This window comes from Bos mutus, chromosome 1 (assembly GCF_027580195.1).
Source record: "Bos mutus isolate GX-2022 chromosome 1, NWIPB_WYAK_1.1, whole genome shotgun sequence".
In the NCBI taxonomy this organism is placed as follows: Eukaryota; Metazoa; Chordata; class Mammalia; order Artiodactyla; family Bovidae; genus Bos; species Bos mutus.
The window spans coordinates 129,212,089-129,240,076 of NC_091617.1; the positions used below are offsets into that span (position 1 = coordinate 129,212,089).

The following is a 27,988-nucleotide window of genomic DNA, read 5'->3' on the forward strand; positions in this document are numbered from 1 at the left end:
CACCATTCTTTATAGCCTGTGTCCCTAACCCGATGTATCCATTAGCTATGGGGAGTGTTCAGCTTACTAAAATATTGATAGCATATTTTCATTGGGAGCAAGAACACATTTAAATATTGTATTTAAAAAATTAAAAAAAATTCAAACTGGCTTTCTGTGATTTCTGGTATTTTGGTTATACTTTCTTATTTGAATAAGTATCCATTCAGTCTCCCTTTATTCTACATGCTATATATTCAGCTAATTGAAATATATCTATATCTCTCCTTAGTCTCCTTTTCTTCTGGCTACCTATTTCCCAGAGATTAAACCAAAAGAGTTTTGGATCATATAGAATAGTAAATTTTAAAGTTTTTAAATCAATTTGGCAGGTCACATAGAGTTTATAGCTTTTTATTTAGGCTGTTATTCCTTTAAAAATACCCTATACCATGATTTATTACCAACACTATTTCATAATTGAATAAACATTTCATGTTACCATCAAAAAATAGGAATGGCAAAATTTCAGAGTAAGGTATGTTTGGTAACCATCACGCATGTATTCCCTCCCTGCCCAGTTCTGTAAAATCCTTATTTGGCCATTTCAGCATCACTGCTGATGACCAGCATTGGGAACCAGCATGTGGGGACACTATAGTAAACATGAGATGAATTGTAACAAAGTCTTCATTTAGGTTAAAAAATGATTTTCCAAGATTGGTAGGAGTGAAGAAAATGTACTGAAACATTAAATGTAAAGGATGTATATGTGTAAGCATTGTGTCTTGTTGGATACAATGTGGTATATAAATAATACTACTAATAAGTACAAATGTAAAGAGTGATATTTTCACTGTAAATATAAAATTGCTTTCTTTTTTTTACCCTCCTTTTTAGGATGTGTTTAGTTTTCAGGTATCTCCTAATATGAATCCTATCAAAATAAATGAATTGGCAATCCAAAAACGTCTGACTATTCATGGGAAAGAAGATGAAGTTAGCCCTTATGACTATGTGTTGCAAGTCAGTGGGAGAGTAGAATATGTGTTTGGTGATCACTCACTAATTCAGTTCCAGGTATGTGTTTTAACTGTCAATTTACCATTTATGAATTCTTTGAGTAGATGTCTTATGCAGAGTATTCAAGTGCCTCAGATTATTTTTGGAGTATAGTGGAGTTTAAGATACAATGTAGTGACACATCCCTCCCCCAACCATAAGTTACGCTATTTAAAGAGGAGAATCCTGATTTTGCCTTCAAGGAACTTGAAGATATTTTTGTTGAAATTACATTTGGAGACTGAAAATAGTTGTTACATAAAGAATAATAGACTAAGTGACAAGTTAGAGGTAAATAGTAATTGAATTTTAGAAAAGTATTTGATTACTCTTATTTGTGATTTTTGGTGTTTGTATGAAGAAAGAGGGATAATGGCCTGCTAATTATGAAGTGATGTCTCTTTTGAGAAGGAGCTCTGATTTATTAGCCAGGTACCAGGGGATTTTATATATCCCTTCTCTTTTTTTCAGATATTTAGTGTAGCCTTTAGTTCTTGGTTTAGTAGGTATAACCTTCATGCACAGCTTTGGGATCTGTGGCATTCTGACAGTTTGAACTCGAACCCTGAGAGGAAGAAGATGAAAAGTGCTTGGTGGTAACATAAAAGTATTGACTTCTTCCCTTCATGTTCTGCCATCTTTAAAGTAGCCTTCTGCTTCTTTAATACTTTTTTTAAAAAACCTTAGCAAGGGGAAAGTATATTGTTTTGCCCAAACTGGAATTTGTTATTACAAAGAAAACTAAAAGCATGTATGCGTTTTGTGTGTGTGTGTGTGTGTGCGCGCGCAAGTTTGTGTGAGAAATAAAATATAGAATGTAGGTGAAGGACTTTGAAAGAAATGGAATGATACATCTTTCATAGTGAAAAGTTTTTGAATGAATATATTTATCATAGTATCATGTTAACTCCCACTTGTAGGCCATTCTTGACATTTTTTTTTTAATATCAGAAATGTATTTTCAGTGGTTCTGAATTGAATGCAGTATACTGTATACCTTATACTATCTAAACTGAATCACACTTTATATCTGTATAGGAAAGTTATTCTGGTGAGGAATGCATTGTATTTTTATTCATTTTGTTAGAATCATTGGTATTGTAAACAATCACCCTTTTCCTTATATGCCTCTGGAGAGTTATTTTGGTTTCATGGAAATAAAACAGAGCATCACACTTGGATAGCCAGTAGGTTTTTGATACAAAGACAGTAATGGTTGCCTTGAGGCCTGTGCTAATAAGGTACCATGATCTACCTCAGGACTTTAAAAAAATGGCTACTCATGTACTGCATATTCACCTTTTTTGACTTACTGGACAGAGCTTGCACTGTAGCATCACAGTCTATGATCAAGTTCTACCCCTGGAAAAGTGTGCCAGTTGGTCATCCTGTCAAGTATGGAGTGCAGAAAAGAGGAAAAAAACCAAAACAACATATATACTATGACACATATTTCTCTAAGGTTTAGCAAACAAAAAAATTCAGTCAGGTGGATTTAATTCCAGGTCTTAGAGATACTAAATGTGTAACTTAGCCTTTGGGTTTTCAGTTCTTTAATCTATTAAAGGGGGAGAATCTGTCTTTTAGAGTTAAGAAGATTAGCTCTGACCTTGAAGAAGGTGTTCACTTAATGATAGCTATTTTATGTTCTGATTTTATATGTTTTTTTTCCTCCACCTGGGCCTGCCCTATGCAAATTGGGCTTAGCCAGGAGTGCTGTTTGTTCTGCCTGAAGTCTTAACTCTGGCCCTTGGACCTTCCTTGTCTTTTAGCCACCGCCATTTTGGACTCCTTTTCCCTATTCTACCTACCTAACATTCCCCCCTCAAGAGATGGGAGGCCCAATTCTTTGGGAATAGGGGCGTCGAGGTCTTTCTGGCTACTCCCTGCTGAACTGGGGCGGCGAGGGGTATTGGGCCTCCCCCTCTTGCTAGTCTCAAGCCTCAGAGTCCTTATAGCGGTGTCCAAGGGTGTGTGATATTTTCCGTGGTCAGCTGTAGTTTTATATCTTTGTTAAACTGGCACTGCATGTTGTAGCTGGTTGACAGGTGTGTTGAGTGTCCTCTTCTGTTTTCTTCCATGGCTTGACTCGTGAGTAGTGAATCTAGGAGTCATGTCCTGGTACCTTGACTACCGGCTCTTCTTTTTCCATCCAAGACAAAGCTGCTTCCATCAGTGTACCAGATTTCCTCGGGATTGGTCAGAGTATCTTCTGAAAACCCCTCTCGGGGTTTTGTCCAGTGGTCCAAGGTTTCTTAACCGGAGGTCTTCTGGAATCTGAGACTGGGCCGCGTGAGCTTTCTGTTGAGTTCGTTTTTCGCTGTCCCGGTTTCCAGCACGATGGGCCTTCCCCGGTGCTGGGTTTCTTCGCCTTCCGCTTCTAGCCCGGGAGCTTCGCTGAGTTGGGCTCCTGTTGTGCTTGGCCTCTTCTACGTAGAGGTTGTTTCAGCCAGGTTAAATCCGAGTCACGGCACCATAAATGTCACGCGAGTGTATGTCCCTCGGTTCTTTGTCTCGTCACAACAAAGATTTGGAGCAACGGACATTAAAGCTCTCGGCGCATCACAGCTCTCAGGTCTTGGACAAACCGTGCTACAGTTCTTATGTTCTGATTTTAATTTCTCATATTTTTGACATTGAATTGTTAATATAGACTTTAAATATTGTTTTAATGTTGTTTAGCTTAATTTTATTTTTCTCTTGATTTAAGTTTTGTTTGAAAATCCTTGCCTTACTCTCCCTTGCCACTGTAGTATATCCGGAACTGTGTAATGAACAGAACATTGCCCCATTTTATACTTGTGGAATGTTGCAAGATCAAGAAGCTGTATGAACAGGAGATGGTTGCCATAGAGGCTGCCATAAATCGAAATTCATCTAACCTTCCTCTTCCTTTACCACCAAAGAAAACTCGAATTATTTCTGTAAGTTTCACATAAGAACTTCTGGTGACCTTAAAAGCCATGTGATTTTTTTATTGTTGCTATTGTTAGGTTGTATGTTTGAGCCTCCCACACATATTCTTTGCTCAGTTCTCCTATGGAAGCTAATTCATGTTTTCTAAAGATGCATCACCATTTATTAATAGTAACCTTTTAAGCTACTATTATTTTTCCATACCCAAGCTACATATGATTCTAAATAGGTCATTTATGTTTTTGTTTATCTTTAGGTGCTAAAGAAAAATGCCCTCAAATTGAGTATATTTTGAGACTAGAGCTAAATGTGAGACTTCAGAGAGCAAGTTGAGGCATACCAGTAGAAAAGTTAGGTGTGCTGAGATAGTTGATTTTCTGGTATATCTCATTTGTATTAGCTTATAATAGTGTTTTGGTGTAATTTGTCTGTTTTCTTCTTATTGAACTTTTAGACTTTAAATGTAACAAAGACATTTCTTCTAGCATATACTATTTTTATAAAGCAGACCTTTAGATTTGGGTTCATTTAACTATTTAACAGTTTTTAAATAGTTCTTCCATCTTAAGAAAAACTATGCCTTGATAATTAAGATATTACCTGTATATTAACTTATATAGTCAATTCTTTATTTATCCAAAGCTTTTAATACCATTTGTTTATGGTGTCTAGTGAATTTTGTAGCAGTATTGTTTTGCCTTGAGAACTAAGGGCTAGTGGTTGTGATGCTTAATGTAATATATGTGGTTTTCAGTTGTTAGTTCAGAGTTGTATTTTCATTATTTTACCAATGCACATGCAAACTGATAAGACAGTTTCATTGTTAGCCTCAAATATTCATTTCTTAATTAAATATTAAAAAATGAGTAATTAAATGAATTCTTAATTAAAATTAAACATTAATACCCTGTATTTTTTCATTTTTTACCAGCATGTTTGGGAAAATAACAATCCTTTCCAAATTGTCTTGGTTAAAGGAAATAAACTTAACACAGAAGAAACTGTAAAAGTGAGTACTTGTTTAGATTTGAATTTGTCTTCTGCTCTGTTATTTGAATTCACTAATATGCTCAGTTAATGACAGATTGGAGACTACATTTTATCCATTTTGGTCTGTTATAGGATATAGAATATGGCAGTTATTATAGAACAATTATAAATTTTTGTTTTAAAATATTCTTTGAAAAAAAAAATATTCTTTGCATAGTTGGAGATGTACTGGATCGATTGACATTTCCCCAGTGTATGTTATGGAAAAGAAATTGGTTTAGATCAAGAATTCAGCAAGTGAAATTTAAGCCAAAACTGTAGGTCACATGTTTCTGTGCAGGCTTATTCTTCTTTCTCAGCTTTGGTCAGAGCTTCCCTCAGCCTCTTTTAGGCGCCGCCCCCTCCTTTTTTTTCCCTTTTAAACTTGCTGAACAGACAGAAAATGTAATGCCATTCCTGAAATAAAATAGATGACTACATTGTAGACCACAACTTGTTAACACATGGGGATTTATTGCACCACCCCTACAATTAAGTAAAGACTTAACAAGGCATTTTGCTTCAAAGTGTAAAGCATGCATTTTCCTCTATTTTGCTTGGCAGGAAATGAAGTGAATAGTTTTGTGATCCAAGAAAGAGATTCAGTTAGTTTGAGATGTTTGCTGGCATGAGGATATATTCAGGAGTACCTTGCCAAAGATTACCAGTGGCTTGTTTTTCTATGTGGACATTAAAGATTCTTTGGGTAGCTGTCATTAAAATAAGGGTATTTTCTCTTATATTCTTAGCTAGATTTTAATTTTTAATGAGTATGCTTAAGACCAACTAGCCTTGTTTTCTATTTTAATGGTAATTTAATTTTCCTCTTGAATTTAAACTTTCTTTCTTAATCTTTTCCAGTTGTAAAAGTATAACATGATTGTTGCAGCAGTTAAAAAAAGTCCAAATATGATTTAAGAAAGAAGTTGCTGATCTCTCCTCCTCATCTCTTTACCATCACATGGGATTCAAGGTCAATAAGCCTTGAGTGACCTCCATGTTTATACAAATATATATAAACTTATGGTTGTGTTTATTTTATTGATCGGTTGGTTTGTTAAAGAAAAGGGATGATGTTATATATATTAATCTATGATTTGTTCATTTTATATCTTGGATGATTCTCTGGATTATTAAATATTCAGTAGAGTTCCTTGAATATTACGTTTCTAAAGGCAGAAGTCATATATTGGCAAATATACCCTCAATATACCTACCTATACATATGGAGTGTTTTTTTTAAACATATATGTATCATTTTGCTCAGTGGTTTGTATGAATCCATGGATAATTTGCATTCTAAAAATGGGAATTACTATTCTTCCCATTTGTTAGGTTATTGTTATTAGCTATTGAATTCTTTTGTAGCTATTGTTTCTCTGAAGCCTTTCATCCGTACTCAGTTTCTTCCTAAAGAAGACCAAAGAAGCGTTTACTATATGCCTTTATTTTTCTTGGGCATTATGCTTTATTTTTGTCTTTGACAGATTACTTGTGAGTAACATTTTATTTCTATAGGTTTTACCAACTTCCATCAGATATTCCAAGCTGGATTGATTTTATTGTTTGTGGTCATATATTTTTAGGACTAGTGGGTTTAATATAGTATTTAAAGTACCCTCTCCCTCCCCACTCCATCTGCTTCTCTGATTCTCCCTCCTCTACCCTTTTTCTCTTTTCAGAGAGGTTACATAGATGAATTGAAGTACGTTAATGCAATTATGGCATCACTTTCTTCTACGTACATCTCATTTTTTTTTTTTTTAATTGCTGTTCAGATTAGGAGTTCCAGTATAATGTTGAAGAGAAATCTGGAGGGGAAAAAAAAGATTAGGGATAGATGGGGAGCAGGGAACTTTACTTCTTTCCTTCCAAACTTTTCTTTTCTTGATGTACTGAGTAGGACCTTCGGTGTGGTACTGAATAAAAATGAAGAGAGCAAACATATCACTCAGGTTTCTCCCAAGAAAAATAATAATAGGGTGTTTGTGTATGTGTGTGTGTGTATATATATGCATACACACAGAGATTTATTTAATTTTTGTCTGTGCTTGGTCTTTGTTGCTGCATGGGCTTTCTCTAGTTGCTTCGAACAGGGGCTGTTCTCTAGTTATGCTTTGCAGGCTTAGCAGTGCACAGATTCTAGAGCCTGCGGGCTTCTGTAATAGTGGCACATGTGGAATCTTCCTGGGCCACGGATAGAACCCATGTCCCCTGAATTTTCAGGCAGATTCTTAACCACTGAATCACCAAGAAAGTCCACCACACATAGATTTATTTAAGGAATCAGCTCATATAATTATGGAGTTGTTTAAGTTCCACAGTCTGTGAAGTTTGTTTGCAAACTGGGAAACCAGAAGACCCCATAGTTTAGTTCCAGTCTGAGTCTGTTTGTATGTAGTCGCTCAGTTGTGTCTGACTCTATAGCCTGCCAGGCTCTTCTGTCAATGGGATTTCCCAAGCCACAGTACTGGAGCACGTTGCCATTTCCTACTCTAGCGGATCTTCCAGGCCAAGGGATTGAACTGGCATTTCTTGCATCCTCTCATTGGCAGGCTAGTGCCACCTGGAATGCCTGAGAAACAGGAGGCACCTATGGTGTAGTTCCTGTGGAAGTTCTATATGCTCAAGACCCAGGAAGAGCTGATGTTAGTCAGGCAAGAATTCTGTCTCAGGAGGGCCAAGCTTTTTGTTCTGTTCATTTCTTCCACTGAGTGGATTGGAGCCACCTACTCTAAGGAAGGTAATCTGCTTTAGTCAGTCTACCATTTAAATGTTAATCTTATCAAAAAGAAAACACTGTCACAGAAATAACCAGAATATCTGGACACCCCAAGATCCAGTCAATGGATTAATGAAATTAACCATCACAGTAGATGTTTCTGTTTTGTTCTTTATTGTAAAGAAAAGCATTTAGTCTTTCAGCTTTAAGTATAATATTACCTGTAGGTTTTTCACACATGCCCTTTATTCAAGAATTTTTCTTCTCTTTTTACTTAGCTGAGATTTTTTATACTAAAAGGGATAGAAAAAGTTTCACTTTGTCCAGTGCTTTTTCTGTATTTATTGAGATGATTTTGTAGCTTTTATATTTTAGTCTGTTAATTGGATTTCCTTTTCTTTTTTTTTAAATTAATCACTTTTTTTGACTGTGTGCAGTCTTCGTTGCTGCATGGGCTTTTCTTTAATTGTGAGTGGGGGCTTCCAATTGCGGTGTGCTGGCTTCTCATTGCCTTGACTTCTCTTGTTGCAGAGCACTGGCTCTAGGGCACGCAGGCTTCTGTAGTAGCGGCATGTGGACTCAGTAGTGGCTCTCCGGCTCTAGAGTACAGGCTGAATAGTTGTGGCACAAGGGCTTTGTTGCTCCCTGGCAAGTGGGATCTTTACAGATCATGGATCAAACCTGCGTCTCCTGCATTGGCAGGCAGATTCTTTACCACTGAGCTACCAGGGAAGCCCCAATTTGATTGATTTTCAAAAGTTTTATGCGCTACACGTTGAGGATGTACTAGCCTTTTTATATATTGCTGATATTGACTTATTAATATTTTGGTATACATTTTTATGTCTGTGCTCATGGGGAATACTGGTCTGTATTTTCCATATAATATCTTTCTCTGATTTTAGAATTGGGATAATGTTGACCTTATAAATTGAGGTAAGAAGCCTTTCTCTCCTCAGTTTTCTGAATAAGTTTAAGTAGGATTGGTGTTGTTTCTTCTGTAAATGTTTGGTAGAATTTACTCCAAGCACCTGAAAGTAGGGTTTTTTTAGTGGGAATGTTTTTAATTAGAAATTTAATTTCTTTACTGGATAGATAGATAGTCATAATTTCTATTTCTTTTGTGTCAGCTCTGATTATTTTTGTCTTTTGAAGAATTTAAAATTTATTTAAATCTATTGGCATTAAGTTCATTACAGCCCCTTAAATTAGTTTTTTTCTTGCAGCTTAAAACAACAGATATTTGTTAGTTCATATTTCTGTTGTTCAGAAGTCTGGGCATGGTGTGGCTGGGTTTTCTGCTTATAATCTTACAGGGATGAAATCCAGATGTTAATTGGGCTACATTACTTACTGAAGCTCTTGGGAAGAATCTGCTTCCAAGATGATTCAAGTTATTGGCCAAACTCAGTTCCTTGCAGTTATACAGGACTGAAGTTCTCATTTCCTTGATGACTTTTGCCTGAGAATTGCTCTCAGAATCTTTCAGGTTCTTGTTCTTGGCTCTATTTTCAATTCTTGAAACAGAGTATTTCTCAAGCATTAAATCCTTTTCTGGCTTTGAATCTCCTGCCAGAAGAAGCTGGTCCCTTTAAGGGCTCACCAATGGGTCAGGCCCATGAGGGATAATCTCCCGCCCTTTTGTTTCGTTTGGGCATGCTATGTGGGATGCGCAGCCTTGGTTCCCCAGCCAGGGATTGAATCTGCACTCCCTGCAGTGGAAGCACAGACCTTAACCATACCATTGCCAGAGAAGCCCCTCCCTTTCTTAAAGTAACCTGTGTTTTATAGTAAAACCTAATCATGGGAGTGAAATCCATTGTAATCACAGTCCCAGAGATCTTACTGGAGTAAGATCACATGATTCTATGGAGTCTATAATGAAATCCTAGGTGTTCAGTGAAGATTCATTATTCTGCCTGTTTGGCACTTGAATGGCTTTCACTGTGAAAGCACTTAGAATTCTGTAGCATAGAGCTTTCTGGTGGATCTTTTACCAGCCTTGTGGCATTTCCCTTTTCATGTCCATCTTGATATTCAGCAGAATCCTGAAATCAATGCTGCTTAAAATCTAGAAGATGGTATTTGTGTAGACAGAGAGCTCAGATTGCCCTCTAGTTATACCACTATTTGAAATGGTTTCTTCTGACTCTTGGAAAAGACAGTAGGGATCTCCCCATTTTGGCCTCTCTAATTTGTTTTCTATTCTCATTTGCCCCAGTCTCCCTAGAAGTCCTGAGGCAGCAGTAGCAGAGCGCTAGTGGTAGCAGAACAGCAGTGGTTGCTAAAAATGCAGAGTTGAACATCCCTGTTTGATTAGAGGAGTTGTCGTTCGTCCTAAGGGAAATGTGAATATCCTGATACCCACTCGCCCACCCCCCCCTACACCCCCCCCCAACCGCCTTCTCTGTTCAGCATTGTTTTAGGAAATATGGGTGAATGAAGCCTTAGTTTTCTCTCTGGGTGACAATAAAACGGGGGCCCTAGGCAGCCACAAAATATACTTGGATGATTTCAGAGTGGGATGAGCTCAGAAAACTTCTAGGTTTATTCCTGAGCTGTACGTATATGGATCAGAATCACAACTGCGTATATACTTTGAGAACTGTGGCATAAACCATCACCAGCATCTCAGACTAGTCACTGTATTTTGTTGCACACACTGGACAGTTCCAAATAGCCCTACAAAGAATTTGAAAACTGAACTGGTATTGGAACCACACCTCACAGAAGTTTTGTTGAAACTTGCAGTTTGAAACTAACTATTATCTCCTAAAACAAATCATCAGCAGTCTCTATAGAATATAAATAAAACCCAGAGACTTATAATAGTCAAAATGTATAGGATAGGACTTCCTATGTGGTGCAATGGATAAGAATTTGCCTGCCAAAGCAGGGACATGGGTTCATTCCCTGGTCTGGGAAAATTCCACAGACAGCTAAGCCGGTGCACCACAACTACTGAGCCCAGCCCCCTAGAGCCTGTGCGCCACAACGAGAGAGGCCACCATAATGAGAAGCTCCTGCGCCACAACTACAGAAAGTCCCTGAGCAGCAACGAAGACCCAGTGCTGCCAAAAATAAATAAATATAAAAAATGTGCAGGGTACGATTCAGAATTACTTGGCATAAAAAGAACGAGGAAAATCTTAAGCCCTATGGACTATGAGAATTAACAGACAGCAATGCTGAGATGACATGAATGTTGGAAGTCTTCACAAAGATGTTAAAGAAATTGTTATAAAAATGCTCCAGCAACTAAGGGCAAAACAAACACAGTGGAAAATAATGGGAAAAAATGAGAAAGTCTTAGCCACAATATACAGTTGTACTTTAGTATCTGCAGGGGTTTGCTTCCAGGATTCTCAGAGGAAGTTCAAATTACTATATAAAATGATATGGTAGTTTTATAAAACCTATGCACAACCTATACTTTAAACCATGCTTTAATTACTTATTGCAACCCCATGGACTGTAGCCTAATAGGCTCCTCCGTCCATGGAATTTTCCAGGCAAGAATACTGGAGTGGGTTGCCATGTCCTTCTCCAGGAGATCTTCCCAACCCAGGGATTGAACCCAGGTCTCCCTCATTGTAGGCAGACGCTTTACCATCTGAGCCACCAGGGAACTCTTGATTACTTATAATACCTAATAAAATGTAAATGCTATATAAATTGTTACTGGAATGCAGCAAATTCAAATATGCTTATTATAACTTTTTGGAATTTTTTTCCAAAACAGTTTTCATATTTGATAGGTTTAATCTGAGGATGTAGTACCTGTGAATATGGAGGGAGAATAAAGGACAAACTAAGTGAAAAACAAATAATGAATTAAAAAACTCTGAATGGCCTCAATAATGGAAATAGTGTGAAAAGAAAGAGTGAACTTGAAGATTAATCAATAAAATTTTCCATTTTGAACAATAGTTTGAAAGAAAATGGAGAAAAAACTCTACAGAGCCTCAGATACCTGAGTAACAATATCAGAAGCTCTAACACTTGTCTAATCTGAGTCTCTGAAAGAAAAGAGAAAGAGTGTGGCTGAGAAAAACTAAAGTAAATATTACTGGAAACTTTCCAAAGTTGGCAAAAGACATAAATATAACAGATTTAAGAAACTCAGTGAACCCTAAACATGATAAACTCAGACAATTCCAAGCCCAGATACTTTCTCTTTCAAAATCATAATTTGATTCTTATTAGTCAAAAATCTTAACACCCTATAAGCCTAATTTTGTGGCTGTTAGCACTCCTATCATGTTAAAATAGATAGAAGCTCAGGAAAGAAAAAACTATCTTAATCCTTTTATCTTCTTATTTCAGTACCTGTAACACTAGATAAATATTTAATATTTGTGCAATGAATTAATACATCTTAATGTAACTGCCTCTGACATCTGTAAATCCTTAGTTAAGTGTAAGACAGGGCTTCTCCCACTAAGTCAGAGCAAACATGCCTTTTTATTAAGTGGTTCTCCAGTGGCTAAGTGGTAAAGAATCCTCTGCATTGTAGGAGATGAGGGTTTGATCCTTAAGTTGGGATGATCCCTTGGAGGAGGAAATGGCCACCCACTCCAGAATTCTTGCCTGGAAAATTCCATGGACAGAGGAGCCTGGCAGTCTACAAGTCCGTGGGGTCACAAAGAGTTGGACATGACTAAAGTGACTGAACACACACCCATACTTCTCGAAGATTTCCCAGCTGCGTTAGTGGTAAAAAATCCACCAGACAATGCAAGAGACACAGGAGACGTGGGTTTGACTCCTGGGTCAGAAAGATACACTGGAGAAGGAAATGGCAACCCATTCCAGTATTCTTGCCTAGAAAATTCCATGGACACAGGAACCTGGTGGGCAACAGTCCCTGGGGTCGCAAAGAGTCAGACACAACTGCGCATGCATGCGCACACTCGTATTTCATGAAACTGTGGGAATTTCAGCCTGTTTGGACTCAGTTCAGTTCAGTTCACTTCAGTCGCTCAGTCGTGTCTGACTCTCTGCGACCCCATGGACCGCAGCGCGCCAGGCCTCCCTGTCCATCACCAACTCCCGGAGTCCACCCAAACCCATGTTCATCCAGTAGGTGATGCCATCCGACCATCTCATCCTCCATCGTCCCCTTCTCCTCTTGCCCTCAATCTTTCCCAGCATTAGGGTCTTTTCAAATGAGTCAGCTCTTCACATCAGGTGGCCTAAGTATTGGGGTTTCAGCTTCAACATCAGTCCTTCCAATGAACACCCAGGACTGATCTGCTTTAGGATGGACTCGTTGGATCTCCTTGCAGTCCAAGAGACTCTCAAGAGTCTTCTCCAACACCACAGTTCAAAAGCATCAATTCTTCTCCGCTCAGCTTTCTTTATAGTCCAACTTTCACATCCATACATGACCACGGGAAGAACCATAGCCTTGACTAGTTCTTTGTTGGCAAAGTAATGTCTCTGCTTTTTAATATGCTGTCTAGGTTGGTCATAACTTTCTTCTAAGGAGTAAGTGTCTTTTAATTTCATGGCTGCAATCACCATCTGCAGTGATTTTGGAGCCCCCAAAAATCACTGCAGATGGTGATTCCCCATCTATTGATTCCCCAGCTATTTGCATAAAGTGATGGGACCAGATGCCATGATATTAGTTTTCTGAATGTTGAGCTTTAAGCCAACTTTTTCAGTCTCCTCTTTCACTTTCATCAAGAGGCTCTTTAGTTCTTCTTCACTTTCTGCCATAAGGGTGGTGTCATCTGCATGTCTGAGGTTATTGATATTTATCCTGGCAATCTTGATGGCAGCTTGTGGTTCTTCCAGCCCAGCGTTTCCTCATGATGTACTCTGTATATAAGTTAAATAAGCAGAGTGACAATATACAGCCTTGACATACTCCTTTTCCTATTTGGAACCAGTCTGTTGTTCCATGTCCAGTTTTAACTCTTGCTTCCTGACCTGCATACAGGTTTCTCAAGAGGCAGGTCAGGTGGTCTGTATTCCCATCTCTCAGAATTTTCCACAGTTAATTGTGATCCACACAGTCAAACGCTTTGGCTCTGTTCGGACTACTGATCATTTTTCAGTTGTCTTAAATAAAAAGGGAACATATAGTGGAACAAAAACGAAGTTAGGTGTTGATATTGGGAAAAAGTTTGATTTCTTCCCCAACACAGCATTCTTAATTGGTGAGTTCAGAAATGTAGGCTATGTGTAGGCTTGACGCATCCTGGCTGTACCACAGTGGAAAGTCATTTCCATGACCAAGCCTGCCTTCTCTTGATCTCCAGATATTCTGGGATTTGTGAAAATGTGTCTAGAAGTTTACTGAGTTGGCCAATAAAATGTGTGATTGTAATTAAACAAGATGGTGCTTTAAAATCCTCAACTTTTCAGAGCCTGATGGTGATTCAGACAAAGCATCAGGAAATGTGGCGATTTTGACAAAATTTCACATGATGTAAACTTAGAGAATAATTTTTAACTGCTTTTTCTGAAAACAAAAACCATCAGGAGATTCTAAGTTCAGAAAGCACAAAGTTTTTCATTTCAAATGTAGATAAGTTTTTCTCCTCTTGTTTATTTTTAACCATGTATGAACTTCAGTTATATTAGTGGATTACTAGGAGATTTCTCAGTCAGACTTAGTTCTAATGATTTGGTCTTAAATGATCACAGTTTGACTATTAGACAGTGATTGGTATTTCAGCAGTTTTCTTCAGAATGTGCTGGGTCTCTTTTTGTTTATTGTTACCACACCCAAGTTAGAGTCATTCTTTATAGTTACTCTTTTACACACAGCAGACTTGGCTGTTGCTGTTTACAGCTAGGGTAACTGAATGAACTTTTCTAGTTCATTCTACTTGAGTTCTTTTTTGAGTTTTTATATTCACCTGACCTAGGCATTCCTCTCCAGTATTCTATCCTGTATTCTCTCTGAAGTCCATGGACAGAGGAGCCCATGGAGCTACAGTCCACAGGGTGGCAGAGAGTTGGACTCTATTGAGAGAGTAACACTTTCACTTTTTCCATATACCTGCATTTTGCCAATAGTTGGTTGATTCAATGATAGCCACATTTTTTTTTGTTTTTGTTTTTAAAGTATTAAATAACATTTATTGAGTACTTTTTATATAGTGGGCTCATTTATTTTTATTTCTCAAAAATTGTCAAAAACCAAGAGATGCAAATGTGTTTAAGCATAGCAGTTTATTTTTAGTATCTTGTCTTTATCAAAAAAACATTGAAGAATATTTATTTTTAAACTTATGATTTTTCTGAATAAACTATATATTCTGTATACAAAAGGTGATAGTTTCATAAGCCTTTAATGTCACTGAGAGTAAGAACTGAATATCTTTTTTTTCCTGAAATTCCTATCTTCCATTCTATCATACAAAGGATGCAAAATATGGTTTATTTATATTTTGTTTTATTTATAATTTCCCTAATCTCATTTCACAAATGGTTTGAGGTAAGCATGCCTCGCCCTACCCACACATGCCCTTGTACTCACACACAGTCTCATATATACACAAAGAATATATAAAATATGACTTCTTAAAAAATAATTGAGATGTTTAATAGTTTAAAAAGCCAGGAGCAAGATTTGCAGTAGATATTTATATAGTAAAATCCTATGTAACTACTTGATGTATACTACAGGATTTACTCTCTCCTTGCAATATGGACAGCATCCAAAGCAAGGCAAACATGCTCAGTTATAATACCCAGAATCTCTTAAGGTAAAAACAGTCTAGTTAGTCGTGTGTTTGTAGTTCATCCTTTTATTTTAATGGAGAGATGTTTAGCAGTTTCTTCTGAAGGAGACACCGTGGGTGATGCACACCAAAACCCCTGCCACCATCACTGTAGTAGGTAAAATAATGTTACACATATATATTCTTTATCATGTCTTTCATTGGATAGATTTACAGTGTTGACAGTGCAATTCAGAAAAAGTCATTCTGTATATTTCAGTCTCAACTATACTTGGCCATGTGAATATTCAATTGAATAGTAATATTTGGACTTTCCAAAGTCAAAGACTTTCTGAAAGTTCCATATGTGTGTTTTTACTCAAAGCTGAGTTTTGTATAAATTCTTCTTTTGGCTGTGCTGTGTGACATGTTGGACCTTAGTTCCCCAACCAGGAATTGAACCCTTATTCCCTACAGTAGAGGTAAAGAATGCTAATCACTAGACCATCAGGAAAGTCCTAGGCTCTGTGTTTTAGTACTCATTCTACTTTTACCACTCACTTTTAAATTGGAGATAATCATGTCATGTTGTTTTATAAAACAATGTAAATGACTAAGTAAAATTTCCTGGGACATGTTGCACATGTCCTACATCACTCTGAACCCGAGTCTTTCACAAATGAAAGACAGTGGTGTGTAGGATAATCGTAAATATGGATAGAATATCTTTAAGTTGACTTTTATAATGACTGATTCATAAATTATTTGTAAGTAGAGATTTTGGAGACGTTTTATCCACCCTTTCCTTCCCAGCTGTACAGAAGACTAAGACAAGGCCCTTAGTAAATGAATTCATTGGAAATAAGCATATAGTAGTAGTTGGCACCCCACTCCAGTACTCTTGCCTGGAAAATCCCATGGATGGAGGAGCCTGGTAGGCTGCAGTCCATGGGGTCGCTAAGAGTCAGACACGACTGAGCAACTTCACTTTCCCTTTTCACTTTCATGCATTGGAGAAGGAAATGGCAACCCACTCCAGTGTTCTTGCCTGGAGAATCCCAGGGACGGCGGGGCCTGTTGGGCTGCCATCTATGGGGTTGCACAGAGTCAGACATGACTGAAGCGACTTAGCAGCAGCAGCAGTAGGTTTTATACTTATGGTCTTGGTTTCTTTAGATCCATTTACACCATTGAGACATGTTTTAGCTAGTCTGCTTAGTACGTGAAAAATAGGTTTTAGCTAACAGTTTTGTGAATTACATGTGGTTCTGTGGAGTAATAGACTTTCCTAGAGTTTGTCTGCTTCTTCTGCCAGTATGCGTTTCTCCATTCTTCAAATATGTTTTACTGGTGCAGTATTCATGACTCTCTGTTTGTTTTTGTCTCCGTCATTACAGGTTCATGTCAGGGCCGGCCTTTTTCATGGTACCGAACTCCTGTGTAAAACTGTCGTAAGCTCAGAGATATCAGGGAAGAATGATCATATTTGGAATGAACCACTGGAATTTGATATCAACACTTGTGACCTGCCACGAATGACTCGATTATGTTTTGCTGTTTATGCAGTTTTGGATAAAGTGAAAACTAAGAAATCAACTAAAACCATGAATCCCTCTAAGTATCAGACCATCAGGAAATCTGGAAAAGTGGTAGTTATATACTAATTTCTGAAAAAGTTTTATAATGGAATAATAATAACATAATGGGATAATTTTAAACTTTAAAATAATGGATTAATATAAATGAAATTATATCATATAATTTTTGTCCCTAAGAATTGATTTTTGAAAAGACAGTAAGTCTCCCTTATGTCGTTTTCATTTTTGTTTTGGCAAATTTAGTAAATATCATAAATATAAGTGTTCTATTATAAATGTTTGCTTTTTAGAAATACAGTTAAGAATGAAGAGAGTTAAAATATTACAGGTTAACTAAAACTTCAGATGTCAAATGTATTTAAGAATTCAAACTTTTATGTATTTTAGAAAGATAGTAGATCACTCAACACCCCATGTAGGGTCTGGGACAACTCAGTAATCAAACACATCAGTTCTAGAAGTGAAATATATGAATATTCACACTAAATGAGACAAATGAAGGCTGTCAGTTAGCTTCATGTCATTTCTGGTCATGTTTTATTGTCAAATGAGTTATAAATGAACCTTTGCTTTTTAAGAGTTTCTTAGACTTTGAAATTGTGGATAAAGGATGGTGAACCTGATCTCATCTTCCATTTCACATTTTCAAGTCTTTTTTGTTTTCTTCTTACTTTATGGAAAGGGTTTTTTTTTTTTTTGAAGATGGGTATATGAATTTTATATATTAAAAAATGTGGTTACTATATTTATCTATAAGAATTTGTATCCTTTTATTCTTAACATGAAAATGTAAGCATTTCCTGTAGTTATTATCATGTAGTTTTTTTTGTTTGTTTCTTTTGTTTTTTTTTTTTCCAAGTTTTTTGTTGATATTCTTTTTTTTTTTTTTTTATTTTGTTTCTTAACTTTACAATATTGTATTGGTTTTGCCATATATCAACATGAATCCGCCACAGGTATACATGTGTTCCCCATCCTAAACCCTCCTCCCTCCTGCCTTATCATACAGTTTTTAAAAATGAATATTATTGTTTAAAAGTCAGATAAGAGTTATTTCCTTAGTATTTTTTTCCTCCACAGATACATATTTTTTGTCAAAGTGTTCAAGCTTTTATAGCCTTTCTGTTCTGTACTGTGCTGCACTGTATGTGCTTAGTCGTGTCCGACTCTTGCGACCCCATAGACTGTGGCCTTCCAGGCTTCTCTGTCCATGGGATTCTCCAGGCAAGAGTACTGCAGTGGGTATCCATTTCCTGGGACTAGGTTAATTAGTCTAATTGTCTACATAAAAGTTCTGTTAGCTTGATGTTTCCTTTTTAGAAATGTAAATAAATTCTACAATAGCTAGAGACATTGCCTTTTGCCAAATTAAGATTTATGTAGATTGAAAGCTCTTAAGACACATAATCTGACATTATATCAGACATATTTTCTTGAATTATTAAAAATTCCTCATCACTTGCAACAGATGCAGAATAAATGTTCTATTTTTTGCATATTCTATTGTGAGAGACATTAATTAGCTTTTAGAATTTTCGTAAACCATTATAAAGATGTTGAGCATCTTTCCATGTACATCTTGTTTTTATATTGGGTGATTTGTGGGGAAATCATCTAGAACTCTAGAAACAATATTGAAGCAAAAGGCATGTGCCTGTTCATACCTTAAAGTTCATTCTTAGCATATTTATGCAATGGTATCTTTCTCAACAGCATTATCCTGTAGCCTGGGTAAATACGATGGTTTTTGACTTTAAAGGACAGTTGAGATCTGGAGATATAATATTACACAGCTGGTCTTCATTTCCTGGTAAGATTTACATTCTAATCCTTAGTGTTAAAGAGTAATTTTTGGCATGTGGGGACTAGTTAACATGTTTTTATCACTCACTCTTTTTTCAGTCCAGTAAAGAAACCATCTTTTCATATTTTTATTATTTATTCTAAAATAGATTTTCCCAAAGATTATATTGGGAAATATTATATATTATATAAATATATTTACAAGTGGTTTGTATCTGAATATATTTACTTTGATGAGTATACTCACATTAACTATTTTATTTTTTATAGGTTTCTGAGAAATTCTTAAAAACAATGTCTTTTTATAACAACCTCTGTTGTTGCTAGTTGTTCTAAACTTCTAGACTAGAAGAAACATTAACTAACATTGGAAGGATAGTAAAAACACTTATTCCTTAGTTAGCTTTAGCCTGAAACTTGAGCTAGGAGAGGAGCATCTTCCATACGCCTGTATTTCTTAAATAGTACTCCTGTGAGATGGCTTAAATAGTACTCCTAAAATTATGTGTCAGTGGAGGAAAAAAATACTAAGGAAATAACTCTTATCTGACTTTTAAACAATAATATTCATTTTTAAAAACTGCATGATAATAACTAGAGGAAATGCTTACATTCTCATGTTAAGAGATGAGATGGCTTTTTATGGATGAAAAAGGGAAGTCAGTCTTAACATAATTGGTTCAAACCTAGGATTTGTGCAAAAGATTACTTGACTCTTTCCATTCTTCTTATATCTTTCCCAAATGTTGGAGATTTTATTTTGTGTTAAAATACTGGCTTTTCCCCCACCGTCTTCATCATTGGTTAATCTGTTTCATAAAATTGTGAACCTTCTTGCTTTTAAAAATTATTTTGTGGGTGACAAACATTTTTAAATGTTCTATCTTAGTAGTTGCTACCCTTGAAACTGTATTTGAATAATCAGTTATCCCCAGACATATTTATAAACTGCTCACATTCTAGTATTTTATTTGTGTATGTTCTTTTATTCCTACCCTTTCCTGCATACACCTCCATTAATTTTCACTTACCACGTTATTCCCTAAATATAGGCGAGTGGTGTGCATTTACACATTTCATAAGAGGTGCTGTAGTTTCAGAGTAAATATTATTCCGTTCAGTGGTATACTTTTCTGAAAATTTTAATTTAGACTCACACACATTCTCCAAAATCAGTAAGTAACTTGACTGATATTTTTAGAAAAATTGACAAGTTTTGCAATTAACTTGTCATCCCATGGACCTGAATTTATCTCTAACAAAATGTTGGAGATATTTGTTCTGCTTGTTGTGTTTCTAGAATTCACATTTATGCCAGTAGGTACAAGCTAGAAACACAGGAACTATAAATACTCTAATATCTAGAGTTCATAGTTTCTCATTAGAAGGTTTATAATCACGTTAACTCCTTATGCATATAGCAGGAAATACAAACACCAATTTCTAGTTTTCTCCCTATTTTAAGGCAAAATAGCATATTTTGTGCAGTGTTCTCTTCATATGTTTGGGGCTGATAATACTAAATTGCTACACTGGACTTTAGATAGGTTGCAATTGATAGGACAAAATAACACTATTATGTAGATAACACAAATAGAGGATATTATTAATTTGCTGAGAAGTCAGTTTTAGAAGTGTGGAAATTATGAGAATTCCTTCAATCTAGGTCAAAATGGAATCTGTGAGATTTGAGAGTATTAAACTTGATAAGCAAAGGACTGATTAAAGAGCTGAAACTTTTAAGTATTTTGGAAAGATTTTCTAGCTTTGAGAGACAATTCTGGGTTTGCATACTACCTGGACATCAGGACTGGACAGAATATAGTTTTATCTTTTATTTCCTTACTAAAGTACAAAAGAATGTGCGAAAAATCTGTTATGAGAGAAATAGTTTGGAGAGGGGAGACTTTAGTTTGTACTGCTAACTCTGTTTCCTCAGAGTTTAATGTCTCTTCAACAGTTTACTTCTCTGTGAAGTGAGAAAGTTATATGATCTCCAGAGTTTAAGATAATGTTGACTTTTGATTACCATGCATTATCTGTGAATGGACTATACTTAGAGTGATAGAGAACATGAAGGAGTGTCTTGAAGAAGAACCACTTGGATGGAATGTTTCAGAAGCTACCAAAGAAGGTGTTTATATCAGCAGCTTTGAGATTACAGAGAAATATTACCAACATTAGGTTTGTTAAAAGGAATGTCATTGATGACACTCAAATTACCAGTTTGGGTACTGTGATGACTATGAAAATCAGAGCATATGTGACTAAGAAATTAATTTTGTTGAAATAATAAAAATTCCTATGGACCACCTAATTTTGAGCAAGTGAAAGTAGTTCCTCCTTTTTTTATTTGTAGATTGAGAATACTTGAACAAATTTGAAGAAAGTTGTGAGGTAGCTATTAATTTTTATTAATTTTTTTCATTTTAAAGATGTTTTTAAATAAACATTCAAATTTTGTGCCAAGTATGAAGAAGATTAGAGGCTTAGTGATATCGTCTATCAAACTTCCATAGGTGACACAGTTGTTGTCCTCCAGCCCCCACCCCTCTAACCCCTCCAAATATTTATTTATTTGACTGTGCTGGGTCTTAGTTGTGGCGTGAAGGATCTTTAGTTGGAGCATGCGGGATCTAGTTCCCTGACCAGGGATCAGACTGGGGCCCTCTGCATTGGTAGCGGGGAGTCTTAGCCACTGGACCACCAGAGTGGTCTTGATGACACACTTCTAAGGTAATTTTCATGATAGGAATCCATTAAGGTTTTGTTTTAGTTTTCAAAACATTTTCCTAAGAATCAAAATTATTTGCATATTTTAGATGAACTTGAAGAAATGTTGAATCCAATGGGAACTGTTCAAACAAATCCATATACAGAAAATGCAACAGCTTTGCACATAAAATTCCCAGAGAATAAAAAACAACCTTATTACTATCCTCCCTTTGATAAGGTAAGCTAATTATTTAACGTGGCACTGTGTATGAAATAATTCAGTTATTAGTTCTTGGCTCTGTATCTTTATCACTTAAGCTAGATATGTTTGCTTCTCTTTGAAGATGTTATATACATTTATAACTTGGTTCAGTGGAAAGACCACTGAGCCGGATGCCAGCTCTGTTTAGTACTGGCTTTATCAGTGAGCAAGTGAGACATGGCATCTCTGGAGTTCAGATTGCTTATTTATAAAATGAGGAAATCATAATTGTTCTCTGAGGTTCTTTCCAATTTAAAAGGGCTATAAGTGCATTCATGTATAGCTCTACACATGTGAAATATTCAGTGAAACGTGCCAGTGTGTCAGTTCAGTTTAAAGATAATCAGTAGCATGATTAGAGTTGGTATGCAAAGAACAGATTATTTATGCTGAATATGGTGTTAGTAGGACTTATTTTGTAAAAGCTACAGCAAGGGCTTCTGTTTCTTAACATAACTTTTTAGTGTAAAAGCTGCATGTCTTCGGGATATGGAGAGTGTCTGGTGGAGGTTGAAAATTAGGCTGTGAGCATTTACATGCTAAGAGAGTTAAGCTGTCATAGGTTTTATCTTCAGGTTTGGCATCTTTGTTTCAGGTATGATTGATGCTGATCTTTGTGAGGAAATGTTTGAGCAAATTCTCAGATAATAAATAAGAAGTTTATTGTATTTACTTAAGTCATTTGAGTCCAAGCTGTCTTTAAACATTTATGCTATAGTACAGTTTCAATTAATATATTATACACTTAATTGTATTTTAACATTCTGTACCAACAAATATTTCTACCTTTACTTTCATTTTAATTGAATTTTATCCACATAGACATAATTTTTCATTTTCTTCTTGAATCTTTTTCTGTTCAGTAATATACAACCAAATTAAAATTTGTGATTATTACAGTAGAAATCTCAAATATGTCAAGAACCATATACTTTAGTGTACACTGGGTAGAAGGTATGTTTTGATGCATCTATTACATTTATTTTGTGGCTTTATTCTTTAGATTAGGAATTTATACATAAGCTATAGCTACTTGTGATACAGTTAATAGTCCAAGCTCAGACTTTTTTTGTCTTCAGTTATTGTATGTGTTCAGCAGTCACTTATAATTTCTTTTGGATCAAAAGAAATGCTTTTTGAAGTGGTTTTACAAATCTAACATCTTGTGTAATTTTAAGTATTTTTAATCTAATATTTTAAGAGAAGTCCAGTTTTTTGAAATGTTCTATTTCAGCATTGTTGTCAACAGAATTGTCTACACCTGGTTATTAAACTGTACTTTTGCCTTTTTGATCCCTTTGAGAGTCTGTATTTGAAGATCTACGTAGGATGGAAAGTTTAGTCTTTAAATGTGTATAATATATTTATATTTTTTAGTTTTCTTTTAATTGTACAATTGCATATATGATCATTTAAAAAACATAATGCAGATATAAAAAGTGAAAATTTCTTACGTTTTTATTTAATGTTTTCTGCTTTACCCACTTGTATACATTTTATGTTTCAACTTACTTTTATGATTATTGCTTAATATTAATAACTATGATATAACTTTATCACATAACAACCTTATGAAATAGGATGGAAATTACCAGTGTACTTTATACATATGGATGCAATTAAATTATTTGCAGAGAATTAGTTAACTCAGTAACTAGATATGGGTTTTCAGGTTTTTTTTACCTGCTGAGCCTTTCCAGTAGAACAGTGGGTTCCCCATCTTTTCAAGAATCAGAGCCTCTTTTGAACTTACTAAATTCAGAAAATATTTTTATGTTTTCTCTTGACATTACTTCTGCTTTTGTTATCTGCTAATTCAGAAGAAAACGAGAGAAATGATAAAAACTTATTCTGTGTTTGGTAAATATTACATCATTTAGTTGCTAAATCGTTCCCAACTCTTTGAGACACCATGGACTGTAGCCCACCAGGGTCCTGCATTCATGGAAATCTCCAGGCAAGAATACTGGAGTGGGTTGCCATTTCCCAACTATTACATACTTTTGCATTTTCTTAACCAGAAAATATTTACTTATATTAAAAATTTGTTCGTATATACTAGGCACTGCTTATTTTATCTATAGAGAATCCTAGTATACTCTGGGAGTCAATAGTCCTTTATAGTAAAGAGTTTGTCAAGTGTTTCAAGATAATACCACTTTGCATTTAAAATTCATGCTTAGGTTATAAACCATAGAAATTCCATATCATATGTAGCCTCTGTACATGTGGATGTATAAGTCTATGTACAAGTCTAGATATTTACACTTATAATTTTACAAATACAAGAGCCAAATTTTAATTTTTTCAATTTTTTTTGACAGATTATTGAAAAAGCAGCTGAGATTGCAAGCAGTGATAGTGCTAATGTATCAGTAAGTATCAAGGTTTTCAAGTAGCCTTATGTTACAAAGTTGTGCTTATTATTCACTTTCATGTCATTTATGGTAATGTGCTTATGGAAGACCATACTCATATGGAAGAATAGTCTGAGTGTACATGAGTATGTACATGCTAATATTTTGTTAAATGGCTGCTGTTTCAGGTTGGTCTGTGTTTCGTTAGTAAGCACTTTGCTGGTTCAAGCACAGGTTCAGCAGCTGGTCTGGGATGGATGCTCTGACACTTCATAAATTAACAATACCATCTTTTGAATGTTATTCAGTTGAATGAGGAGGTTATATTTTCCTAACTTCTCTGACATAATAGAGCAGATATATTTAAGGCAGGTTTTGCACTGCTGGAGACCCAGGTTTCTTGCATTTTGGTGATCTTTTATGTTAATATGTAGTTTTATCTCGTTTATTATTGGTGCTTCAACTTTCTACATTACTACCTTCCGGACCGCAGGAACAGGAAAAGTTAGACTAGAGGCCGTACCTAACGATAAGTGAGACTGAGAAATGTAGTCTTTGGCCGACAGTCATGTACTTGGCTAAGAATAAGAGATTATAGTTAATAAAGCTAGAAGGGGACAGTGCATATTGACAGATAAATAGCAGTCTCTGCTACGCACAACATTCCCATTGTTTCTGCCCAAAGACTTCAAAATAGATTATTTTGTTTACAATATGTGTAATATTTCTACCATCTATATTTTTTAATAATAATTTTTTCTACTTTAACCTTAAGACTTTCCTGAGTTTTAATCTGATATTTTCTTTTCATGTCATCAGTTTATAGTTTTCAAGTGACTATAGTAATGCCACTTTATATAGAATGGTCATTAGTTAGAAGCCAGGAGGCAAATGGAGACAATGTATATGCTTTTATTATTTGTACAGAATGAATGCAATATTTAATGTTGTAGTTAGAGAAACGTCTGGCCCAGGGTGTCTTCTTCATTTCTCTTTCTTCTTCTTCTTTTTTTCTTTAATTAAAAAAATTTTTTTAATTGTTTTTAAAATTTTGGTTGCCCTGGTCTTCCTTGCTGTGCACTGCCTTTCTCTAGTTGCAATGAGCAGGGTCTACTCTGTACTTGCAGCGCATGGGTTTCTCATTGTTGCAGAACAGGGGCTATAGGGCGTATGGGTTTCAATAGTTCTACATGTGGGCTCTAGAGCCTAGGCTCAGTAGTGGTGATGTATGGGCTTAGTTGCTCTGTGCCATGTGGAATCTACCTAGACCAGGGATTGGAACACGTATTGCCTGTATGGGCAGGCATATTCTTAACCACTGGACTACCAAGGAAGCCCTTTTTAAATTGAGGTACAATTGCTTTACAGTGTTTCAGATGTCAGCAGAGTGATTCAGTTTATATATATGTTTCAGATTCTTTTCCATTATTGATTATTATAAGATACTGCGTATAGTTCCCTTTGCTATACAATAGATCTTTATTATCTGTTTTATATATAGTTGTGTGTATCTGTTAATTCCAAACTCCCAATTTATTCCCCTTAACTTTCTTCTGTGGTAACTGTAAAGTTTGTTTTTTGGTGTTTGTATCTATTTCTGTTTTGTAGATAAAACTTCACTTAGTGTGATAATCTAAGTGAATTATACTTCAGTTAGTGTGATAATCTCTAGGTCCATTCCTTTTCCTGTAAGTGGCAATGTTTCATTCTGTTTTTAAATGTTATTTTATTGAAGTATAGTTATAATTTTGTGGTAATTTCTACTGTATAGCATAGTGATTCAGTTACACATATATGTACATATTCTTTTGCATTATGTTTTATCACAGGATATTGAATAGTTCCATGTGCTATACAGTAGGAAATACTTCATTCTTTTATGACTAATATTCCATTGTAAGATGTGTATATATGTGTGTATACATACCACATCTTCTTTATCCATTCATCAGTCAGTGAACATTTACATTGCTTCCATGTCTTGGCTATTGTAAATAGTGCTGCTGTGAACATTGGTGTGCAGGGATCTTTTTAAGTTAGAGTTTTCATCTTGTCTGGATATATGTCCAGGGCTGGAATAGTAGGATCATATAACCACTCTATTTTTAGGTCTTTTAAGGAACCTCCGTACTGTCTTTTTATAGTGGTTGCAGCAGTTTACATTCCCACCAACAGTGTAGTAGGGTTCTTTTTTCCTTACACCCTTTCCAGCATTTATGAATTATAGGCTTTTTGATGATTACCATTTTGACTGGTGTGAAGTGCTACCTCATTTTTGTCTTGATTTGTATTTCTCTAATAGTTAGAAATGTTGAGAATCTTTTCTTGTGCCTGTTGGCTATCTGTATGTCTTCTTTGGAGAAACAGCTATTAATATTTAGGTGTTCTGCATATTTAAAATTTTTTTGTTTGTATTTTTTTTATTGAGCTGTATAAGCTGTTTGTATATTTTGGAAATTAATCTCTTGTTGGTTGCATTGTTTGTAAATATTTTCTCCCATTCTGTAAATTCTTTTCATTTTGTTTATGATTTCCTTTACTGTGCATAAGCTGTTAAGTTTAACTGGCTCCCATTTGTTTACTTTTGCTTTTGTTTCCATTACTGTAGGAGACAGATTAAAAAATGTTGCTGCAATTTATGTCAGAGTATTTTGCTTATGTTTCCCTCTAGGAGTTTTATAGTGCCATTTTGAGTTTATTTTTGTACGTAGTGTTAGAGAATGTTCTGATTTCATTCTTTTACATATAGCTGTCCATGTTTTCTCAAGGCTACTTATTGAAGAGACTGTCTTTTCTCTGTTGTATATTCTTGCCTCCTTTCTTGTAGATTAGTTGACAATAAGTGTATGGATATATTCCTGGGCTTTCTGTTCATTTCCATTGATCTGTGTGTCTTGTTTTTGTGCCAGTACCATACTGTTTGATTACTGTAGCTTTGTAGTATAGTCTGAAGTCAGGGAGTGTGATTGCTCCAGTTTTGTTCTTCTTTCTTAAGATTGTTTTGGATATTTCCCAGGCTGTCTTATGCTTTTTATAGAGTTCTCCAAAATGTCCATAGCTCTGCAGTGCAAGTAACTCCTACTACAAATACTTTCAAAGTACAGTTGACCCTTGAAGAACACGGTTACTGCATAGGTCCTTTTACACACAGATTTCTCATTAAATACATACTACAGTACCACGTGACCTTCAAGTTGATTGAATTTGTGGATACAGAACCTCAGATGCAGAGTATCAACTGTAAAATTATACAAGGTTTTTGACTGTGCTGAGAGTCTGCATCCCTAATCCTCATGTTGTTTAATGGTCAACTGTAGTTCTCTTTAATGAAATAAAATAATTTTATTACAAGTATACACTTTTCAGCTTGTCTGGAAATTATGGAAGCATACAATTGCAGTCTAAGAGATAACATGTATATACACCTGTCTTCATTCTCATGCCTGTTTTTAGTTACCCTTTATTAGTCTTAATATTGCTCTTTGAATATCAGAAGCCTAAATTAATTTGTGTTTTTTCTCCTATGATCTACTGCTATCTTACATAAATCAGAGGTTCTTTGCTTAATGATGATGCAATATTCTTGTCCAGGTTTGCTGTATTTTTTTGTTTTTAGTGGGAACATAGTTGTTGTTTGTCACTCAGTCACGTTGACTCTTTGCGACCTCATGGACTGTAGCAGGACAGGCTTCCCTGTCCTTCACCATCTCTTGGAGTTTGCTCAAAACTCATGTCCATCGAGTCAGTGATGCCATCCAGCCATCTCATCCTCTGTCGTCCCCTTCTCCTCCTGCCTTCAGTTGTTCCCAGCATTAGGGTCTTTTCCAGTGAGTCAGCTCTTCACATCAGGTGGCCAAAGTACTGGA

The 27,988-nt window shown here is 35.7% G+C and overlaps 1 protein-coding gene across 1 annotated transcript in view; it reads left to right on the forward strand.

The window, feature by feature from the left end:
- PIK3CB (phosphatidylinositol-4,5-bisphosphate 3-kinase catalytic subunit beta) overlaps window positions 1-27,988 on the forward strand; it is a 178,881-nt gene that overhangs the window by 90,220 nt on the left and 60,673 nt on the right. The window contains exons 6-12 of the mRNA XM_070375585.1: window positions 880-1,059; window positions 3,795-3,965; window positions 4,889-4,966; window positions 16,785-17,036; window positions 18,699-18,795; window positions 21,611-21,741; window positions 24,090-24,140. Of these exons, the coding sequence (XP_070231686.1) occupies window positions 880-1,059; window positions 3,795-3,965; window positions 4,889-4,966; window positions 16,785-17,036; window positions 18,699-18,795; window positions 21,611-21,741; window positions 24,090-24,140 (960 nt within the window). The remainder of the gene's footprint in view (window positions 1-879; window positions 1,060-3,794; window positions 3,966-4,888; window positions 4,967-16,784; window positions 17,037-18,698; window positions 18,796-21,610; window positions 21,742-24,089; window positions 24,141-27,988) is intronic.